The sequence below is a fragment of the Canis lupus genome, chromosome 12, assembly GCF_048164855.1.
Source record: "Canis lupus baileyi chromosome 12, mCanLup2.hap1, whole genome shotgun sequence".
NCBI lineage: Eukaryota > Metazoa > Chordata > Mammalia > Carnivora > Canidae > Canis > Canis lupus.
In genome coordinates this window covers 30,392,649-30,416,308 of record NC_132849.1, presented here as the reverse complement: position 1 = coordinate 30,416,308, position 23,660 = coordinate 30,392,649, and the positions used below count along the sequence as shown (strand labels likewise).

The 23,660-nt window shown below is 40.0% G+C and overlaps 1 protein-coding gene across 2 annotated transcripts in view; it reads left to right on the top strand.

Annotated features, from left to right (window-relative positions):
* STARD7 (StAR related lipid transfer domain containing 7) overlaps nt 1–23,660 on the top strand; it is a 28,764-nt gene that overhangs the window by 4,257 nt on the left and 847 nt on the right. Inside the window, exons 2-8 of one of the 2 annotated variants that reach the window (XM_072770356.1) lie at nt 5,763–5,971; nt 6,331–6,380; nt 7,941–8,051; nt 8,132–8,214; nt 8,714–8,813; nt 15,555–15,639; nt 16,487–16,636. In XM_072770356.1, coding sequence (XP_072626457.1) covers nt 5,763–5,971; nt 6,331–6,380; nt 7,941–8,051; nt 8,132–8,214; nt 8,714–8,813; nt 15,555–15,639; nt 16,487–16,636 — 788 coding nt within the window. Of the gene's footprint in view, nt 1–5,762; nt 5,972–6,330; nt 6,381–7,940; nt 8,052–8,131; nt 8,215–8,713; nt 8,814–15,554; nt 15,640–16,486; nt 18,417–23,660 lie in introns of those variants that run through there. The other variant, XM_072770357.1, reaches the window with a different exon arrangement.

Genomic DNA, 23,660 nt, shown 5'->3' with positions numbered 1-23,660 from the left:
TAAAGAGATGTATGGTGAGAGGTTTTCCTTCCTTCACATATATGATAGAGACTTTGGGCACCTGTGTGCTAATTATGTCTGCATGTCAGCATTTCGAAGTTGAGATCTTTCAGAGATTGTTGAATATGGGGGCAAGAATCATTTGCATTTCATGCTGCAGTCTTGCACCAGCATTTAGATTGTGCTATTTCAAGAATGAATGTCGTGCCTTCACACGACATTTTTCTCCTCCTCTGGAGACTTGGTCTCATAATTTTAATCAAGGCCACCTAGTGACCTTTAATTATATAGGAGAGGTTGATTAAGCAATGGATCAGAAGCTCTGTACCACCTTAGACGGCCATTAAAAATATTGCATATAGTCATATAGTTTAATTTTCTTGAAATCTTATTACAGTGTAATTTTATGAGCTTCTGATGTACTTTTAATAAGGCATTTCTGCCCTTCATTTTGTGATAAGAATGACATTCACGGGTGGTGCTTAATTTTTATTGAAGAATGCCTTGCTAGTCCAGAAAAGTGTCATAACTGGTTCCCTGTATGCCTGAATTGTTCTGAGCAAGTCTAGCTGTGGTTTTGCTTTTGCTTTCTCCTGAAAGATCTTATTGTCTACTGTAAAGTTCCTTCCCCATTTCTATGCATTTGCAGTGGTAGCAGTGAATCCTGTTTTGCAATTTTTAATTCAAATTAAAAATTTGAAAATATAGTTAAACTTTTTTCATCAGGACATCAGTATAAATTATACTGGCTAGGGTTCTTAACTTAAGCCAAAAGACATTGATCAAAGGGATTAATTAAAGGTGTTATGTCACTCAGGGCATTGACAAGAAGGTCAGAATACAGGTTGGCCAAGACCTGCTGTAGGAATAATCTCCTTAGGTCAGTGTTGCTGTTTGTTTGTTTTTTAATAAGATTTTATTTATTCGTGAGAGACACACAGAGAGGGAGGCAGAGACATAGGTGGAGGGAGAAGCAGGCTCCATGCAGGGAGCCTGATGTGGGACTCGATCCTGGGGCTCCAGGATCACCCCCTGAGCTGAAGGCAGATGGTTAACTGCTGAGCCACCTAGGCATCCCTGGTTTTGTTTTCCCTGGATTGATTGCACTGTTGGACACTCAGCTCCTTCAAGATCATGGAGAATAATCTCCAAAAGATCTTGTGCCTTTTATTATTTCCTCATGATTCATATCCTCTACTAGAAGTGTCTAATTAACCTCACTTAAATTAGGTGTCATGCTCTAACTGCTAGGACTTGAGAGGGGGCTCTATCCCACCTACTTGGGATTCTCTCAAATATGAAAAGATTTTGGGCTGTCAAAACAACAAAATGTTCCCTATATAAATATTTTTATCTAAGTACAAAGTTTAAAATTCAGAAATGGAATTTTAGAGCTAATAGAAACCTTCAGGAAATAATGTCTTAACTTTATAGGTGGAAAAGGGAGGGCCTTACAGGTAAGATGATTTTCATAAGATCACATAGCCAGTTGGCAGAGCCAGGACTGGAACACAGATCTTTACAGTCATCATCACTTTGGATTGCTCTGAACTTTTCATCGTATAACTTTGAATATAACTTTAATATAACTTTTCCATTTTTGAGTTTTAAAGTAATGTACTACTGTTGTCTTTTAATAAGAATTTGAATTGTTGGGGCCTACTTTCATACTTAATTTATTCAGTAAACATTTGAGTGCCTGGTGTTTACCAGGTACTTGCTAGGATCTGATTCTGGGATATTAGGGGATTCATAGTTCAGTAAGGAAGGCAGATATAAAGATAAGGTAAGCATAATATAATAGAATATGTGTCTGCATAGGAATAGAAGTAAATGTATATGGTTAACTCTGCCTGGAAGTTAACCTTGAACCTTATGTTTTTTGAAGGTTAAAGAGGAGTGGGCATTTCAGACAAAATGTATTAGTAGTTGGTATTTTCTTCAGTCTTGAAGAGCAGAAGCATTGTATATGATACAGAGGGCCAACAAGCTTTCTTTCCTATCCACTATTTAAAAGTTAAGGGGAAAATACAATCTATGGGTTTTGTTTGTTTGTTTTTGTTTTTAAGATTTTATGTATTTGAGAGCAAGGATGTGCATGCATGTGCATGCACAAGGGTGTGGGCAGAGGGAGAGGAAGAAAGAATGTTAACCAGGTTCCACATTCAGTGAGGAGCCCATATGGGACTTGATCTCAGGACCCTGAGATCATGACCTGAGCTGAAATCAGGAGTCCAGTGCTTAACCAACTAAGCCACTCAGGCACCTCTGAAACATTTTATAATTTTTTAAACATGCCTTGTTGGTGCCTAGGTGGCTCAGTCAATTAAGCCAACTCTCCCTCTGCCCACCTCCTCACACTTTCTTTAAAAAAAAAAAAAAAAACAAACTTAAAATGTTTCAGTTATATAAAAAGACTTTAATGTGAATGTTACAAATGCAGTTAGATATTTTTAAAAGATATTTATTTGAGAAGGAAATAGAGAGCAGCCAGGTGAAAGAATCCTAAGCAGACTGTCTGCTCTGGCAGAGCCCCCACAGAGCTCCCATCTCAGGATGCTGAGGTCATGACCTTAGCTAAAACCAGGAGTTGGTTTCTTAACCAACTAAGCCACCCAAGAACCCCCAAATACAATTGTGTTTAAGAAATAAAATATTATAGTTAAAGCCTCCTCTGTGCCCTTGTCCAGTTGAAATCTCTTATGTCTCCCAGATTATCTATCTCAATTTGTTGCATTTCATTCCTTTCTATGTCTTTATAAATATGTATATGTCCCTAAATGATACATAATGACACAAAAGCATATACATGGTATTATCTCAAATGTTTTAAAGCTTTATGCTGTTCAGAACAAAATACTAACAGGTGGAATCCAGTAACATAGAAAGGAACAGGAACGGTGGCATTTATTTCAGGAGAATATGGTTAGTTATCATATAAAAATGATGTTGTAGTAAACACTACAACATGCTAATAGAATAAAGGACAAAAAAACCCCACATGATCATCTCAGTACATGGAGAAAAGCTTTTGACAGTTCAGTCTCCTTTCATGATAAAATAAAAGTATTCAACAACTAGGGATAGAAGGAAACTTCCTCAATTTGGTAAGGGGCATCTACAAAAAACACAGCTAACACATAGTTTTTGTTTTGTTTTGTTTTTTTTGTTTTGCTAACACATAGTTTAATGGTGAAAGCCTGAAAGCTTTTCCCCTAATATCAGGAATAAGACAAAGATGTGTGCTCTTATCACTTCCCTTCAACATTGCATTCCACGTCCTTGCTGAAAACTATAAAAGACCATTGCAAGAAATTTTAAAGCATATAAATGAGAAGATCTCTGTTCATTTGTTGGAAGACAATATTGTAAAGATAACAGTACTAATCAAACTTATTTATAAATTCAACACAATCGCTATCAGAATCTTAGCACACTACCTTGTGCAAATCGACAAGCTAATCCTAATACTTACATGGAAATGGAAAAGACCTGAAATGGTCAAAACTGTCTTGAAAAAGGACATCAAATTGGGGGACTGACTCTTCCTGATTTGAAAACTTACTACTAAGCTATACTAGTTCAGATGATATGGTACTAGCATAAGGATAGATATTTAAGATATTTAAATTGTTGGAATAAAATCGAGAGTTTAGAAAAACCTTTATTTTTTTAAAAAAGATTTTATTTATTTGTTCATGAGAGGCACAGAAAGAGGCAGACGCAGAGGGAGAGGCAGGCTCCATGCGGGGAACCTGATGTGGGACTCGATCCCAGGACCATGGGATCACACCCTGAGCCAAAGGCAGACAGACACTCAACTGCTAAGTCACCCAGGTGTCCCAAGAACAGTCTTCATTTTTTTTCTTTAAAATATTTATTCATGAGAGACTGAGAGAGAAAGAGAGAAGCAGGAGAGAGAGAGAGAGAGGGAGGGAGGGAGGGAGAAGCAGGCTCCATGCAGGAAGCCCGACACGGGATTCAATCCGGGGAGCTTGGGATCATGCCCTGAGTCAAAGGCAGACGCTCAACTGTTGAGCCACCCAGACTCAAATGGCACTGGGACAAGTAGAAATGCACATGCAAAATGTTTAGATCCCCTAGCTCACACCACATACAAAAATGAACTCTAAATGGATCAAACTGTTAACTAATACTAAAACTCTTAGAAGAGGAGAACCTGGGTTGCTCAGTGATTGAGTGTCTGCCTCCGGCTCTGGGTGTAATCCTGGGGTCCTGGGATTGAGTCTCCCATCGGGCTCCTCACAGGAAGCCTGCTTCACCCTCTGCCTGTGCCTCTGCCTCTCTCTGTGTCTGCCATGAATAAATAAATAAAATCTTAAGAAATTCTTAGAAGAAAATATAGTCATAAGTCCTTATGACTTTAGATTAGGAAATGTGATGGTTTCTTAGCTGTAACACAAGAAACATAAGCACTCAAAGAAAATGTAGATGAATTAGACTTCATCAAAATTAAAGACTTGTTTATCAAAGGTCACTATCAAAAAAGTGAAAAGACAACCCACAGAATGAGAGAAAAAATATTTTTTAAAGATTTTATTTACTTATTCATGAAAAACACACAGAGAGAAGCAGAGACACAGGCAGAGGGAGAAGCAGGCTCCATGCAGGAAGCCCAGTGTGGGACTCGATTTCGGGACTCTAGGATCACGCCCTGAGCCAAAGGCTCAACCACTGAGCCACCCAGGCATCCCAAGAGAAAATATTTATAAATCATATCTGATAAGGGACCATTATTCAGAATATATAAACACTCTTACAATTTAGTAATAAAAAGACAATCCAATTTAAAAATAGGCAAAGATTTCAATAGATATTTCTCCAAATTAAGTACACAGATGGCCAATAAGCACTGGAAAATATGCCAGTGTCATTAGTCATTGGTGAAATACAAATCAAAGACCACAATGAGATCTACTTCTCACACCCACTAGAACTGCTAGAATCAGAGAGATAGTTATTGTCTAATAACAAGTGTTGGCAAGGATGTGAAGCAGTTGGAACCCTCATACATTGTTGGTTTGACTATAAGATGGTGCAGCTGCTTTGGAAAATATTTTGGTACTTCCTCAAAAGGTTAAACAGTTGCCATCACCCAGCTGATCCACTCCTAGGAACCTACTCAAGAGAACTGAAAACCTGTGTCTACATGAAAACTGGTAACACAAATGTTCATAGCATTATTATTCATAATGGCTAAAAAGTAAAAACAACCTAAATGCCCATCACCTGATGAATGGATAAACAAAATATGATATATCCATTCAGTGAAATAGTCAAAAAAAGAAGGAACAAAGTGTATACCATGAATCAACCTTGAAAAATATGCTAAGACACTAGACTATATATTGCATAATTCTCTTTATATGAATTGTCCAAAATAGGCAAGTTCATAGAGACAAAATAGATTAGTTGGTGTCAGAGGTTTATGGGGAGACACGACTGGGGAGTGACTGCTGATGGGTATAGGTTTTGCGAGGGGGGGGATGATGAAAATCATGTTTGTTTATTCATGAGAGGCAGAGATATAGGCAGAAGAAGCAGGCTCCACGCAGGGAGCTCAATGTGGGACTCGGTCCCAGGACCCCAGGATCACAACCTGAGCCAAAGGCAAAAGCTCAACCACCGAGCCACCCAGGCATCCCAAAACGCATACCATTTTTATACAATTCATTGTGTGGACATTTCATTTCATGAGATTGACTACAGCCACCTGTACCTTTTGTTTTTCTCCTTTGCAGATCTATTGATGAGATGAAACGGTTGGAGGAAATGTCACATATGTTTCAGCGCTCTGGAGTTGAACGCCACCCTCCAGAACCAAAATCCCAGACAGAAGGGACTGAAGATTCAGGGGGCAAAGAACAGCCATGGGAAATGGTGATGGATAAGAAACACTTCAAGCTCTGGCGGCGTCCTATTACAGGCACCCACCTTTACCAGTACAGAGGTGAGCCCAGCTTGGCTGCCTTGCAGGTGTGTTCTATGATGTCCTTTCCCAGATGTGCAGGACTTTTGTTCTTCATACTCTCTAAACCTTTTGTTCTGGTTGTTGCTCAGAAAATTTGCCATGGTTTCCTGTTTTTTGTTTTTGTTTTTCTCCCAGATGATAAGCATCTCAGCGTCTTCATTACTATTCTTTACTGTAGGTTGTCTTTGTCTTACTTTGCTCCCCCAATGTGACGTCTAGTTTCTGAATCTGCCTTTAAATTCTGTCAGTACTCTAAAATTAAAATACAGTTAAGTGATAGAAATAAGGTGAGCGATGAAGGTGTGGCAAACATCTCTTGTTCTTTCTTGACATTCTAGTTTTTGGAACCTACACAGATGTGACACCCCGGCAGTTCTTCAATGTTCAGGTGAGTAAATTTTTCTTCCCAGTTTTGGAGCTTCTAAGCCTAGAAATCCACTTACCACTGTCCACATGAATAATTTCTTCAACTCAGAAGACATTGGCTTCAGTACATCCATCTATCTTTGTACCCTTCATCTCATGTCAGATAGCATCTGGGTAAACATTGGACTTACTACTCTTTGTGCAGTGGGGATGAGATCAATTCTGTTCTCTCATAGGGCTATTGGGAAGATTAAATATAGGGATGTATTTGAATGCTTTAGTATATTTTATAAGGGTTTATAGTTATTTTTCCCCAAATAGTTTAAGGGTAAATTACATATGTGGCCCTTTATTCCAGAATCCTTCAATGTATATTTCCTAAAACTAGACATGTTCTCTTAACCATGGTATCATTATCAAAGTTTATAAATTTAACATGTTGCATGCAGCTCTTAGGTTATAACCTTCTGTTTGTATTCTGGTTTTTTATCTGTTGACCCAGTGATGTCCTTTATAGCATATTCCTTTTCAGTACAGTTCCAGTCAGGATTTAGTAATCTGGAACATCCCCAGTGAAGATATTTTTATTTAGTAAAGATGAAGAGTATCTATTCAAAGACTCTTTCCTCCTTGGGGAGAAATGAATGAAAAGGGGAGATGGGATCACCCAGAGTTCTATAAAAAAATTATTTTCCTTCCTGGATTGTTCACTGTTTTGTCAGGCTTTCACTAGTAAGATGTAAGTGCACACTTCCCCCCACACACTGAATTTATATTGAATTTTTGTTGGGTTTGGATGTGTACGATATGTCTTATTTTGAAATTCCCTACTTATTAGTCAATGCTGAAATTAAAAAACATGATACTTGTATTTCTTTGTGTGAGGTATCTGCTCATACTTTTATTCATGAGAGACACAGGCAGAGGGAGAAGCAGGCTTCCCAAGGGGAGCCCGATGTGGGACTTGATCCCGGGTCTCCAGGATCAGGCCCTGGGCTGAAGACAGGCACCCAACTGCTGAGCCACCCAGGCGCCCCTGTTTAAAACTTTAAAAAATTGTTTTGCCCTTACACATTATATCATTATCTATTGTATTTTTCCCAGACATATCTATCACAATATTTTTTTTCTTAAGTTTTTCTTTGCTTTGTCTTATTTTTTAATAAGATTATATTTTCAAGGTATAATGCTATGGGCCTATAACAAAGGATTTTTTTTTTAAAGATTTTGTTTATTTATTCATGAGAGACACAGAGAGAGAGCAAGGCAGAGACACAGGCAGAGGGAGAAGCAGGTTCCATGCAGGGAGCCCAATGTGGGACTTGATCCGGGGACTTCAGGATCACACCCTGCGCCGAAGGCAGACGCTAAACTGCTGAGCCACTCGGGCTGCCCCTAACAAAGGATTTTAAAAGACTTACCTGTAGTATACACAGCCGTATCTTTCACACTTTGCTGCTTTTAGGTCAGGTTACTGTTTCAGAATAAGGTCCTTGGGTCAGAGGTCCAAGCGTCTGGAGAAGTCTTCTGCAGCTTTGTTTTGGATTTCTTGGGTCTTCCATAGTCTTTTCTCTTTCTGCAGCTGGATACAGAGTATAGAAAAAAGTGGGATGCCCTGGTAATCAAGCTGGAAGTAATTGAGAGGGATGTGGTTAGTGGTTCTGAGGTTCTTCACTGGGTAACCCATTTTCCTGTGAGTATTTTTACTACTCTTCTTACTTTCATCACATCCGTGTGGGGCAGAACACTAATTCTGCCTATTCTTTGCTTTAGTATCCAATGTACTCCCGGGATTATGTTTATGTTCGACGGTATAGCGTGGATCAGGAAAACAACGTGATGGTGTTGGTGTCACGGTATGTGTAGTTACCTGTGGCTCCTGCTGAGTTCCTTTAGCTGTGTCTTTCATATATGTCTGGTGGGAGTTTACATGTTTTAAGTGCTATTATGAGTGATGCTAGGACCCCATCCATCCCAACTAGAACATGAGTGGGCTATGACTGGTGACCATAGTCTAGGGAGATTGAAGGGATATAAGCTTTTCTTTGGGGGGGGGGGGGATATAAGCTTTTCATTAAGCTTTTTGTTTAGTTCCTTAAGTTGATAATTAAAAAAAAAAAAGAAAGAAATGCTCTCTTCTTCAACGTGAAGCCTAGAAAGCCAGGAATCACCAAAGAAACTCACTTTGTTTTTAGAACTTAGTTTTATTCATTCATTTTAGTGACTCCTGTTTTAAAAATTAGAGCCAGCTTTTTAGATTTTCCTTTTTAGCTCTCATGCTGTTTTTTGTTTTTTGTTTTTTGTTTTTAACATGTAGACATTACTAAGAGTTTCCTTAATTTTTCTCCTTACCAGTGCTGTGGAGCACCCTAGTGTTCCAGAGTCTCCAGAATTTGTAAGGGTCAGATCATATGAATCCCAGATGGTTATCCGTCCCCACAAGTCATTTGATGAGGTGAGTTTTAAGTCATTGAAGAGATGATGTGTAGTGGCTTTGGAATTTTCTCAAGGAATGCCTTTTGTCTGAACTGGGAAGGGCAGTGGTTCTCAAACTCAGCATGCATTAGAGTCCACTGGAGCTTGATAACATTGCTGGGGTATGGCCCAAGAATTCTCATTTGTGAGAAGTTCCCAGGTGAAGCTGATGCTCCTGGTTTGGGAACCACTGCTTTAGGGTGATATGCCTAGATCTCCCAGGACAAAGTACTGATGACCCACTGGCTCCTGTTTGTGTGAGAGACAGAAGACAATGGTCTGTCCTTAGCATTCTTTTTTTTTTTTTTTTTTTTTTTTTAGATTTTATGTATGTTTATTCATGAGAGACACATACAGAGAGAGGCAGAGACAGAGACATAGGCAGAGGGAGAAGCAGGCCCCCTGCAGGGAGCTCAGTGCAGGACTCCATCCCAGGACTCTAGGATCATGACCTGAGCCAAAGGCAGATGCTCAACCACTGAGCCACCCAGGTGCCCCCTTAGCATTCTTTAGGAACTGAAGGGAGCACCTTTTCCATCAAAATTTCACCACTGGGCAGAACACTTAAAATCTTTCTGGAATTGTTTCCTTATCTGTAAGATGGCTGAGACTAATGCTCTCAGCCTTCTTTAAAATTCTGTGACCTTTCTTTGAGAAGAATATATTTTTCAACTTAGGAAGTGTTTTTTGTTGTTGTTTTAGCCAAATCTCTATTGAGTTTTCATATTGATTCCAGTGGTTGCTGTTTTTAGTTGTATTTCACTTTATAATTAAAGGCTTTGTTTCTCCCTATTATTTTTGTTTTTGAGCTGTGTGAGCTGTGTGCTTTAGTGTGGTTTTGTTTTCAACAAGTTCTATTTATACTGCCTGAAATGGGACTTTAAATATGACAGAAATAGTGGCTTCTTTCAGTCAATGTGGTGTTTGCCCCTTTTTTTAATTGGGAGATCTGTGTATTTACTTGCGTACTATTTTTAGAGCAGCATTTTTCAAACCTTGGATTGCTACCCATTAGTGGAAAACAAAATTAATTTAGTCCGTTGTGTGTGATCAGTTTAAAAAAAGAAAAAGAATACATAGATAGAAATCATCTGAGTGTAAGCATATTTTATGAGACTTTCGTTACATAAGTATATATGAATGTGTGTGTAGGAGGCTGAGAGAGAACTGGTTGCAATGTAAAAAGGATTATTTACAGTATATTAAAGATGTTTGAAAGTCCTGTTTTAGAAGATAGGAAGAAGCAAGGCTCTACTGTCCATGGCTAATCCCCTTTAGGAAGGGGAGCCTGGGTCAGGCTGAAGACAGTATGGGAGGCAGACTTAGGCCTCACTTTTTTCCTTTATGCTTTTGAAATTTGAACGTTGTCCGTATGTTTCTTATTTGAAAAAAACTTACTTGAGTTCCAGCATTGCTGCCTTTAGAAACTGACCATGAAGCAGCTGAGGCATTGTTTAGCACCAAAGTGTGTTGCCTCTAGTAGGGACTCAATAAATAATTTCTTTCAGGGCAGCCTGGGTGGCTCAGCGGTTTAGTGCTGCCTTCAGCCCAGAGCGTGATCCTGAAGACCTGGGATCGAATCCCATGTCAGGTTCCCTGCATGGAGCCTGCTTCTCCCTCTGCCTGTGTCTCTGCCTGCCTGCCTGCCTGCCTCCCTCCCTCTCTCTCTCTGTCCCTTTGTGTGTATGTGTATCTCATGAATAATAAATAAAATTTATTTATTTTCTTTCTCAGCCTCCTACACACACATTCATATATACTTCTGTAACTAAAGTCTCATAAAATATGCTTACACTCAGATGATTTCTATCTATGTATTCTTTTTTTTTTTTAATTGATCACACACAATGGACTAAATTAATTTTGTTTTCCACTAATGGGTATTTCTTTTTTCCATTAATGGGTTTCTTTTTTTAAAAAATAATTTCTTCCAACAAAAAACAAAAAACAAAAAAAAATAATTTCTTCCAGCTGAGATGGGGGAACAATTATGTATATTTTCTCAGTATATTTGTGGCGAGGTCTTATGAAAAAGGTAAGATTTGAGTTGGGTCTTGAGAAAAGGCAGACTGGATAGAGGAGAAAATAGGAAGTGTCCTGGAGGCAGAGGACATGATTTATCAAAGAGGAAGACAGGAATGAGCCATGAATGTGTTCAGAGACTCCCCATTTAGAAAGGAAGATTGAGATTAGGGAGGAGTCATAAATTACATTGACTGTGTACAGAGTACTTGAAAACCAGGCAGCTGCATTTGTACTGCTAGATGAAAAGTAGAGCCTTGAGCCAAGGTATAGTATTTTATGTGGTTTTACTTTTTATTATGGAAAATTTGAAATGTGTGTAAAAGAGAGAGAAGTAGAAAGAATGGTATCATGAACCTCCTGTATCCATCCCCAGGTCCAGCAGTGATCAACTCATGGCCAAACTTGTTTTATCTATATCCTTTCTTGTCACTTTTCCTACTCTCCTGATTATTTTGAAGCAGTTTCTAGCTTTGCTATGAAAGAACCCATAGAATTCTTCTTCTTTAGATACTTCAGTGTTTATCTCAAAAAGAATAGAGATTTTTGAAAACATAACTTAGTGTCCTAATAATCTCTAGTAACAAAAAATCTAGTTAAGAGTTTGAATTTTCCTGATAGTCTATGGATTTTTTTTGTAGTTGGGTTTGAGCCAGGACCCAAATATAATCCAGACATGAAATTTGTTCATACTCTCTCTTGAGTCTTTTGAAGTCAGTAAGTTTCCTCTCCTTTTTTTTTTTTTGCCATTGTATTTGTTGAAAAAGCAGGGTTCTTAGTTGTGGATTTTGGTGATTGCATCTCCATAGTATCCATAGTGTCATTCAGCATGTTCTTTTGTCTCCCCATCCTGTATTTCCTGGGTATTGGTAGTTACTATTCAAACCTGAGGCTTAAACAGATTCGGGTTGGTTGGTAGTTTTGGGCAAGACCACTTTATTAGAAGGCAAGTGGTGTCTGTTGAATTTAGAAATGATTGGTTATTACTCAGATTCATTCTTTCCTTTTTTTTTTTTAGATTTTTTTTTAGATTCATTCTTTCTTTAGGGGTATAACAAAATGCCGATTTTGTAATTCCTTCATTGTTTCTTCATTTATTTCCACTTACTAGTTAAAATACATTATGGAAAAATTTTCTCACCGTTTGTTTTCCTATAGTTTACATAGGAAAGGGAACTAAGTAAGAGAAATGGTTGATTTGTTTCTTTTACTTATGAGTTTCAAAATAATGAATTGGTTCTTTCAACTATGGATCCTCTGGTTTAAAACAAAGATTAAGTTTTTGTTTTTGTTTTTAAACACATACCCTTAGTCTTTGCTATAGAAGAACTGATAGAAGACTTATATAGATATTTCTGTTTTTAACAAGTTTGGTTAGTTTTAATCCATTATAATTATTCTTAGGGATACTTAAATTGTCCCAGTTTTGGCCATTAGGAGTCCTCTTAGTTGTCTTGAGTCCCTTTGATTTGACCTCAGGGGTTCTTTTGTTTTCTGACTTCATAAGATGTTCCAGGTTCATCTTACGTAGTTTTAGCTATAAGCCTGGAAATTAGCATTTCTTTTGGGAGCCCTAGTTCCTTTTAAGAAAATGTCTTGTAAATACCAGGCTTTGGTGGAACATACCAACTCTTGATCTCAGGATTGTAAATTCAAGCACCATGTTGGGAGTAGAGATTGCTAAAAATCAAATCTTTAGGGGCGCCTAGGTGGCTTAGTTGATTAAGTGTCCGACTGTTGATATGATCTCAGAGTCATGAGATTTAGCCCTGTGTCGGACTCTGTGCTCAGCAAAGAGTCTACTTGAGATTATCTCTCTCCCTCTCTCTCAAATAAATACATCTTAAAAAATAAAATGAAATAAAATAAATCTTTAAAAGTAAATACCAGAATTTGGCTTCTAGGAGTACTCATAGCTATTGGCTTGCTCATTGTTTTTAGGCCTTTATAGAAGCTAGAACTAAGTAATAAATGTTACTTATTTGTTTCAAAGATAAATCCTAAGTGCACTTGAATACTTTAAATTCCTATTTCAGAGTGGAGAATTTTTATATTTATCATCTTTTCCTGTGCTGGAAAATTCAGCTCTCACTTTATCACCCTGAACATAACTACTCATTTGCTTTAACCTGAAATACACGTACACCAACCTCAGAATAATGCCACCAAGATCACCAGTGATGTGGTGACTTAAAGTTTGTATTTTTTTGTATCCTTAGGTTGTGTCCACAGTGTACAAAATATTGAGTTTTAAAAAACAAAAAAACAAAATATTGAGTTTTAAAGTTACTTGAAGGGCAGCCTGGGTGGCTCAGCAGTTTAGCGCCACCTTCAGCACAGGGCGTGATCCTGGAGACCCAGGATCGAGTCCCGTGTCGGGCTCCCTGCGTGGAGCCTGCTTCTCCCTCTGCCTGTGTCTCTATCTCTCTCTCTCCTCTCTGTGTTTCTCATGAATAAGTAAATAAAGTCTTTAAAAAAACAAACAAACATGGAATCTGTTTAAAAAAATAATAAAGTTACTTGAAATAGGTGCTCTTTTTGTTTTTCCTACTGACTCAGCTCATAGTTATATTCCTTGTTTTCTACTGTACTTTTGATTTTTAGATCCTGCTTTTTTTTTTTTTTTTTTTTAAGATTTTACTTATTTATTCATGAGAGATACAGAGAGAGGGGCAGAAGGAGAAGCAGGCTCCCTGTGGGGAATCTGATGTGGGACTTGATCCCAGGACCCCAGGATCACGCCCTGAGCCAAAGGCAGATGCTCAACCACTGAGCCACCCAGGCATCCCTAGATACCACTTTTTTTAAAAAAATTATTTATTTATTTATGATAGTCACACAGAGAGAGAGAGAGAGAGAGGCAGAGACACAGGCAGAGGGAGGGTTGAAAGGCTCCATGCACCCGGAGCCTGACATGGGATTCGATCCCGGGTCTCCAGGATCGTGCCCTGGGCCAAAGGCAGGCGCCAAACCACTGCGCCACCCAGGGATCCCTAGATACCACTTTTTAAAATTTAATTTTGTTTTATTAGATTATGAAAAAAATTGTGCTTCCAAAATCAAATTTATAAGAACTATTCAGAGTCATTTTGTTTATTATATTCCTGTTCCTTCCATTCAGTTCCTTCCTTTTTCCAATGGATAATCATTGTTTTGGGTTTCCTTTTTTAAAATATAAGCAGTGGTGGGTGAGTGAGAACCTGACTCCCCAATCCAAGTGTTTTATGGGAAGAGTGAAGCCTTTTATGTGTATTAACTCGTTTAGTCTTACAGCCAACCTTCGGGTAGATACTGTTCCATTTCCACTGTACAGATTTTACCTCTCTCCTCTCTTTACTTCCATAGTATTCAGTCTGTCTCTGTTGTGGCATCCAGTCTATTAATTGAAAGCTCTGAGGGCAGGGACTAGCACATTTTTGTGTGCTCTACAGCACCTAGCACAGTGCCAGACATGAAGACATTTAGACATATATTGAATAAATGAATAAAAGATTAAACCATTCAGGGGGGAAAAAAAACCATTCGGGGGAAAAAAAAGATGGACTTTGGAGTAAAAGCATGGGAACTTAAAGTTGTAGTTCAACCATCTGGAGTTGTGACCTGTCTGCTTTAAAAAGGGCAGACATAAAAGTGGTTACCTCTTACCCCGTTGGGAGGAGCATAATTGGTTAAGATCTCTGTAAGGATCAGGGGCACCTGGAAATCTCTTGAATCCCCTGTCCTTCACCGTAATAGGCAATGAGAGGGCTGAGCCAAAGAATGAGTGCATAGGCCCTGCAGTCAGAATCCTGGGTTCATCTTGGCTGTCATTGAGTATGTAGGTGACCTTGGGCAAAGTTACTTAACTTTGTGCTCAGTTTCCTCCTCTGTAAAATGGAGTGGTAATACCTACATTAAAGGATTGTTGCAAGTTAGAAGCAGTTCCTGGCACACTGTTAAGTGCTCTATAAATGTTTGCAGTTACTAGTCATAGTAGTAGTAGAGTTATACCATTTTGATAAAGATTAAGACCTGTAAACATTTGGGAGTATGTGTTGGGAATTTCAAGACCACCCCACATTTGAAAATTCACTAGAAGGACTCCGGTCTCAGCATATAGTTATACTCATTACTAAGATGTATCATAGTCATGTAGTAAGGGTACACAGCAGCATCATGAGGGAAGAGACAGAGTCTGTAGGAATCCATGTGTAGGCTTCCTCTTGCTTACTCACTCTCCTGTAAGAGGTCACACAGAGCACATTCTCCTTCCAGCAGCAAAAATACAGCAACATGTATATGATGTTTCTGCCCAGAGAAGCTCATTGGAGGCTCTGTACCCAAGATTTTTTATTGGGGTTTGGTCACATAGGGATCCTCTCCATAGCACATACCAAAATTCTAGATGCGCCAGAAAGAAAGCAAGTATTTAGCATAAAGTGGATGTAGTGTTTGTACAAACAGACGACACAGGGAGCCTCTCTACCAGTTAACTGTCGACTGGGAATACTCTGGGAGCCAAATTCCCAAACACCACCTGAGGGTCAGCCTTGCAAGCTGGCCTTTCTACAGATAGCGACCTATGCAGTTTTCAGTATTAACTCTTGCACAGGGTAAAAAAATGGCACCAGAATGAGATCATGATTATTCTGTGGTACTGGATGTGGAAGCTCTGGTGAGTAATTCAAGTATCACTGTTTTTGCTGTTTTTCTTTTCCAGAATGGCTTTGACTACTTGTTGACATACAGTGACAATCCCCAGACTGTGTTTCCTCGCTACTGTGTTAGTTGGATGGTTTCCAGTGGTGAGTGGGTACTTGTATACAGGGCCTGGAACCTGGGTTGATCACTTTGTTTCTCTCTAGCTCTTAATGGCAAGCAAGAGGATTAGTGCTTGTCTCATGGGAACACTATTGGAGAAATTAAACATCCTTCAAAGTCTCTTGAATATTATGAAGATAGTGAAGCCTCCAACTGGGGTTTGGAGGGATGAAAATTGGGGAGTCCCAGAAAACATGTGTCTAGAAGGGAGTTTTAAGAAGAACATTTGCTAAATTCCTCAAACACAGACTGTGTACATTAATGCATTTAACATTTTTTCTTTTTTTAGATAGTGTTGGAGGCCATAAAATCTAGGGTAGAAAATGTGGTCGTTATAGGACAGTAATTGGGAAGAAGGGGCCACCACGTGTCTTGAGAAAGGCTACACATCACAGCTATAACTGCCATCTTTTCTTTCCAATTCCTTTCTTTAAAAAGCATCCTGACATGATTTTCTTCTGCTTTTCTATAGACAGCTTCTGATTCCTCAGGAGAATGGAGAGAAGATTAAGTGTTTCTCTTTGGTACTTACTTAAGTAAAATTGGCAAATAATAGGCTATGCTACTGATAACTGATTTTAATCACCTAAAAGCCTTTTGGGATTTATGTGGCTTGATTGGGACCCCTTTACAAAGGATCTCAGAGGTCATGGCTTCTTTTCACTCCCCAAACATTTTGGGAGGCAACTATCACTCAACAGGTTGACAATCAGGTTGTAATCTTTATAAGAAGGAATTGGTTCCCTGCCATGAAAGAAATAGGGCCTTCTAATTTTGAGCCTACTTTTGGTTTATATTTTAGCCTACCCAGATTTCCCTCTCTCCAACCAGGCATGCCAGATTTCCTGGAGAAACTGCACATGGCCACTTTGAAAGCCAAGAACATGGAGATCAAAGTAAAGGACTACATCTCGTCCAAGCCTCTGGAAACGAGTAGTGAAGCCAAGGCTACCACCCCGTCTTCTGAGCGGAAAAATGAGGGTAGTTGTGGCCCTGCCCGGATCGAGTATGCTTGAAGGGCTTTGGGATAAGAAGGGACAGGCTACTTCTAGCCCTGTCTTGGTCCCTTTTCTGCTACAGAATGGGAACACATATTAGAAGGTGTCTGCTGTAACCACCAGTGCAAGATAACTCAGTAACTGGTGTCCAATTTCATTCAGAGCCCTTGTTGCTCTTTATCAAAACAGAAGAAGGAGGCATCCATGGGGGCGTTGTCATATTCTCAGGCCAAGCATTTTGCGATTCAGTATTTCACTGAGCTAATCTGGAACAAGCCTCTCACCTCAGGCCAGAAGAAGACAACTTCTTTTTGCTTCCTCTGAGTAGTTTCCTCTGCCAACATTCCAGTTCCCACCATTGGTTCTGCAGCACTTGGGATTTCCTTCAGTTCTGAAGGTCCAACTGGAAAGTGCAGTTGGCCGGTTGAGTCTCCAGTGAGGGGTCATTGGGAATGCTCTTGGTAACTGTCCTAGTGTTGAATGGATGTGAACTGTTGCTTGGCAGTGTAAGTGCCTTGTCCTCACCCTGCTTCTGTCTTTAGGGACATCAAGTTTGTACCAAGAAATTTCTCTGTGTCTCCCAAATACCACCCCATTGACTCGTCCTACCCAAAGCAGTTTCCTTTGCATTGGCCAGTTCTGTATTCATGCACTATATTTGGATCATCGCCTCGCCTCCTTCCTTAGCTTATCCACCAAGAACACTGGGAAATGAGTCCTTTTAGGTGGTAGCTTTCGGTGTCATCAATGTTTTGATAGAGTTAGTGGCGATACTTAAAACATCACACTTTAGGGTTTTTTTTTTTAACCTTTGTGTCAAAAAGTAGGAATTGGAAGTGGAATAGGATTTCTCCATAGTCCCACTGTATAGAAAACACAGTTTTGATTCAGGCATTATTTTTCACACTTCAGATTTGACTGGATGCTGAAGACTTGTCCATCTTGGAAGGCTAAAGGCAGAGGAATGGGGGTTGGGCCACTCCCTTGGAGCTCTCAGAGCAGTAGACAAGTCGTGTGAACAGATAGATGTAATCTTGCCCTAAATACTAATATAATGGGGATGTGGTTTATGTGACCTCTTGTTCCTCTGCAAAGTTTTTCTTCCTCTTTTCAGAGTTAAAATGAAAGCAAACTATGCTGTTGGGATAAAGTCACAATCAGATGGTATCAGTTTGGCCTGGCTGATTTTGCTTTGGTTTTGCTGCAATCTGACAGGAGAATAGGGATCAAGTTTTAAATAACTCCCACCTCTTTTTTTCCCTAGAATGTAAATGGATGGATTCTTCCCTTTTTTCCCCACTTGCTACCCTTTTGTGTTGAAAGGGGGATCTAAACTTCAGACTAACTCAAACCCCTCAACATTTTTGTTGCCTGTTAAGTTTTGTGCCAAGGATATAACTGCCCCCATGTTTCGTGTCTTGCCTTCTCTCAGTGATTGGCAGAACAGAGACATATGCTGAGTAGTCCCAGCTTTTCATTGATCATTTCTCTCTTCTCATCCCCAGGACTTGACAGAAGCCAGGGAAAAGTTCCTGGGTTATGTCTGAACATACCTGTGATTGTTGGGGTATGGATGGGTGTGGGCAAGAGTGTATGAATGCACAGGCGTTAAGGAGCTGTGTATTGCTCATGTTCTGATTTTTGCAACTCGACTCTGTACTTGGAGTCGGTCTGTACAATTATTATGTCATTGTAATGATTTCACTTCTAACTGTGACATTTTTATCAAATGTGTGAATAAATATATAAAGATTGGTACAAAAGAGTGTTTGTCTTTGGACATATGGTGGGAAATCTTGTATATTGAGCTGCTTGTTTCTTCCTGATCGGAAAGTTGAAGAGTATTTCTACATAGGGCTGGCACATGAAAGTAGCAGGGTGTGGTCTTCCTTGGTAGGGGCTGACACACAACTAACCACCTTGCCTTGACCATGAACCCTTTCTAGGTGACCAGTTTGGCAACTGAAAGCAAACCATCTATTTCTACTTCCTTGTCTTGATCTACTAACCCATATCCTTTGCTTTTAAAGAAGGATCAACTTGAGGAAACCGTGTTTGAGCTTTGCTGACACTGAAACTTGGAGCAAGGAAAGAAGGAGAAGATTTGAGCATGCCAGGTCTAGTGTAGGAGGCAGACCAGGGCCCTGGCTGGAGAGGGAGGGTGGTGAGCTAAAACCCCACTTAGCTTGGTGGTAAGGCAGTTTTGCTAGAGTGTCAGTTTGTTGCAAGGCAATTGATATGTTAGAGACACTTTAGAGCATCACCTAAGTTTTGAGTTTATGTGTGATTCTGCCTGTGGGAAACAGTAGGTGAATACAAATGTACACCTGAACTGTTAAAACACTTTTCTCTAGATTGTTCTATAAGATGATCACTGGAAAGCCATCTCTACTTGTAGACTACTTGTTAGATGTGTGTTTATGGGTGCCCATGCATCTGTATAATCTTAAATTTGGGAACTTGGTGGTTCTGGCCTCTGCTCTGTTGCAGAGGCCCCCTACATGTGACATCCCTGGTGTGGTTCTCTAGGCGCTGTATTAACACTTCCACTGAGAAGCACCTGTTCTTACTGAGCAACATTTCCATTGTTGGACAGTTCTTTCAGGAAGTTTTGTACATTGAAACCAAATGTGTCACCTCAGCATCTACCCATGAGTCAAGTGGGTCAAGCCCTGTCTTTGGAGCGACACGAGGAAAATGTTTTCATGGGATAATACTTCACATTTTTGAAGACCGTGCTCGTGTGACCCTAACCTTTTCCCAGGCTTCATGTCACCAGCAGCTTCAAAAGTCCTTCCAACTCTTTATTTTGAAAAATTTCATATATATCGAAAAATTGAAAGTAATAATAAAACCTTGTATACCCTTTCCCTACCTTTGCTGGTTGTTAAACTTGCTATAGTGTATGCTTTGTCTTTATAAATAGACTTTGCTGTGGACTGAACTGTGTCTCCTTAAAATTCATATGCTGAAGTCCTAAAGCCCAATGTGAGTTTTAGAGATGGGGCCTCTGGGAGGGGATTAGATTTAGATGAGGGTGTGAGAGTGAAGCCCTCACTGATGGGATTAGTCCCCTTAGAAGAAATGCCAGAAGTTTGCTTGTTCTCCCTCTACTATTGTGAGGAAACAGGTAGCTATTGCAAGCCAGGGACAGTGTTTCACCAGGAACAGAATTGGGCAGCATCTTGATCTTGGACTTTCAGCCTCCAAAACTGTAAAAAATAAAGTTATGTTTAAGTGATCCAGTCTGTGGTATTTTGTTATGGTAGCCTGAGTACTTTTCATGACCTTTTGAAAATAAGTTGCAAACATCAGGATATTTCCCCTCTGAACAGGTGTATGTTAATGCTTTTTTATGATATAATAAAGATTTCTTTGTAACCATACTAAGTAGCACATAAATAGCATATCTAATTTTTAAAAATGATTTATATTTATTTGAGAGTACAAGCAGGAGGGGCAGAGGGAGAGCGTTTTAAGCAGATCACACTGAGTATGGAGCCCAATGTAGGGCTCGATCTCACAACCCTGAGATCACTACCTGAGCTGATACCAAGAGTCAGATGCTTAATGGACTACACCACCCAGGCATCCTTTAATATTTAGTAATTCAGTCCATATTAAAATTTCCCCAGGTGTCCCCCAAATGACTTAACAGCACACTGCCCTCCCCCACCCCCCCAATCCAGGATCCAATTCAGTATCCTGTATTGTGTTGGTAGCTAAGTAGCTAAGTCAACAGTAGCCTGCCTGTTTGTAGCTTCTTGGGTGCTTCTGGTAGTATGGTGCAGTGCAGTGGTTCTTAAACTTGACTACCTGGGAGCTTTGAAAACTCCCATGCCATGGTCTCACCCCAGAATGATTATATCAGAATTGGTGAGGGTGTAAGTATTGAATGTTAATGCAATCAGATTTTTAAAACAGGCTACAATCTCAATCTGTACACTTTGAAAACAAACTGAGGTGTTAATAATTTGTCACCAGTCTTGTCACTCTGCTGGCTTACGTTGGGCTTGGGATCAGCTAATAATAGCCACCATTACTGAGCACTTGTGCTGGACACCATGCTTCATGCTTTCATGCAGGACCTCATTTCATCCTATCACAGCACTGTGAGTGTAGCTATCCTTGTTTTATAAGCAAGGAAATGGTATCAGATATTAAGGAATTCTCTTGCTCAGGGCCATACAGGAAGTAACAGCCAGGATGCAGATCTAGCTTTGACCTCTCCAAAGACTCCTAGCAGCATGTCTTCACACTTAGGTTTCTCATAAGTACTGTCATGCTAGATTCCTTCCCAGGGTGATTGACTTGGAACCCGGAACATAGGTTTTCTTTTTATCCATTCTTGTTAAATTTTATATGGTTTAAGCCTCCTTCTTAACGTGCTAGCTCCACATCCAATTGCTAATTAGTGGTGCTTTTTCTATGAGTATCAGAAACATAAGTGTTTTTTCCCTAGAAACTTCGGGATATATACCACTGCCATGACACATGGGTTGATATAAAGGGATAGGGTGGTATGCTTGGGGACATCTTGAGGTAGCAACCAGTCTCAGCATGGTAGAACAGGAATCTGGGAATTGCTTTCAGAATGAAAATCTGAGAACTCTGATTTCTAATAAACTTGAAAGAGTAAGAAATTACAGCATATGGATGGAAGTGATCTTTAAAAAAATTTTTTTTTCTTAAGATTTTAAGTAATCTCAACTCAGGGCTTGATCCCAGGACCCCAGATCATTAACCTGAGCCAAAATCAAGAGTCAGCTGCTTAACCAATAGAGCCACTCAGGCGCCCCTGGATGTGATCTTAATGTAAAATATATTTGTTCCTACAAACCTCTGGCTACTTGATAGAGCATTATTCCAAAAGAACTGCTAGGCCACACACTGTCACAGTTGCTGGTTTTTTGTTTTTGTTTTTTTTTTTTTTGAGATTTTATTCATGAGAGACCCAGAGAGAGGCAGAGACATGGGCAGAGGGAGAAGCAGGCTCCTTGCAAGAAGCCCAATGTGGTACTCAATCCTGGACCCCAGAATGACAACCAGAGCCAAAGGCAGACGCTCAACCTCTGAGCCACCCAGGCATCCCTGTCACAGTTGCTTTTAATAACCTCATGGTTGATTCTGGTCCACAAATGTACTTAAAAATTTTTTCGGATAACAGAAATGACCTAATGTTAGTATCTCCTTTTAAAAGCCTAATCAGGGGATCCCTGGGTGGCGCAGCGGTTTGGCGCCTGCCTTTGGCCCGGGACACGATCCTGGAGACCCGGGATCGAATCCCACGTCGGGCTCCCGGTGCATGGAGCCTGCTTCTCCCTCTGCCTGTGTCTCTGCCTCTCTCTCTCTCTCTCTGTGACTATCATAAAAATTAAAAAAAAATAAAAAATAAAAAAATAAATAAATAAAAGCCTAAGCATACCTAAAAAGGTAGGGTGGGTGATTAAAAGTAGTAATATTGATGTTTTTGAAGTTTATGCATTTTATCATATCCTACGACTGCTGTGTGAGAGTTAGGATTATCTTCAACCTCGAGGAACAGAAACCCACAATATGAAACAAAAGTAATGTTTTCTTGTGAACATTGCCAGTCGAGGGCTGGTAACTTTGCAGTCTTTCCAGACCCAGGCTCCTGCTATCTTGTTCCACCTTCAACATCTGTTGCATCTGAATCTCTGAGGGTGAGACCTAAGCATTGTGTTATTATTTCTGTCATTGTTTTTCCTTAAATGAGCCCAGCACTAGACCTGATTCCGTTTGTTGGCAGATGAGCACCATGAGGGCAGGGACTGTGCTCATTGCCTGCTGAGTCCCCAGTGCCTCTGCCATCTTGTCTGTGTTTTGCTAGTGGGAAAGAGGGTAGGGGAAAAGAGAATGTCCCTTCCCTTGAGGACACTTGCCAGAATGCCACACTGTTTCTGCTTACAGATGAATGGCCAAAACTTCATCAAAAGACCATACCCAGCTATTGAGAAATAATCTATACTTGGAGCAAGCATGTACCTAGTTAAAATTCAGAGGTAATTTTGCTGAGGAAGGAGAGGATGGAAATAAGGGACAACTGGCAGGCTTTGCCAAATTATAGCTAAAACATACTCACTTCAAAGACTGGATTCAGTTAAGGCAAAAAGTGCCAGTGGATATTCTGATTTGCTAGGGCTGTCATACCAACCACAAAGTGAGTGGTGTGAATAACAGAAATGTATTATCTTATGGTTTTGAAGGCTGGAAGTCCGGGATCCAAGTGTCTTTTCTGAGGGCTGTAAGGGAAAATCTGTTCCAGGCCTCTCTCCCAGCTTCTGGTGCTTGGTGGCAGTCTGTGGCATTCTGTGGCTTTGGGTACACCCCAATCTCTGCCTTCACATTCACGTGGTGTTCTCCCTGTGTGTGCATGTCTACATCCAAATTTTCCCTTTTTGTAAGGGTACCAGTCATACTGGATTAGAGGCCCACTAGGTTCAGTCTAACCTCATCTTTTTTTTTTTTTAATTTTATTTATTTATGATAGTCACAGAGAGAGAGAGAGAGAGAGAGAGAGAGGCAGAGACACAGGCAGAGGGAGAAGCAGGCTCCATGCACCGGGAGCCTGATGTGGGATTCGATCCCAGGTCTCCAGGATCGCGCCCCAGGCCAAAGGCAGGCGCCAAACCACTGCGCCACCCAGGGATCCCTCTAACCTCATCTTTAAAAAAAAAAAAAAGATTTTCTTTTTAAGTAATCAATATACCCAACAAGGGGCTCAAACTCAACCCCAAGATCAAGAGTCATGCTCTACGGACTGAGCCAACCAGGCGCCCCTATTATTAACCTCATCTTAACCTAATTAATCACATCTGCAAGGACACTGTTTTGAAATATAAGGTCACATTCTGTGGTCTGGGGGCTAGGACTTAAACATATGAATTCTGATGGGACACAATTTAATCTATAACAGGGGGAAATCACAGAGAACTCCGTTTGAGGATGACTTGTCAAAAAAAATGGCCCTGGTTGAGTCCAGAAAA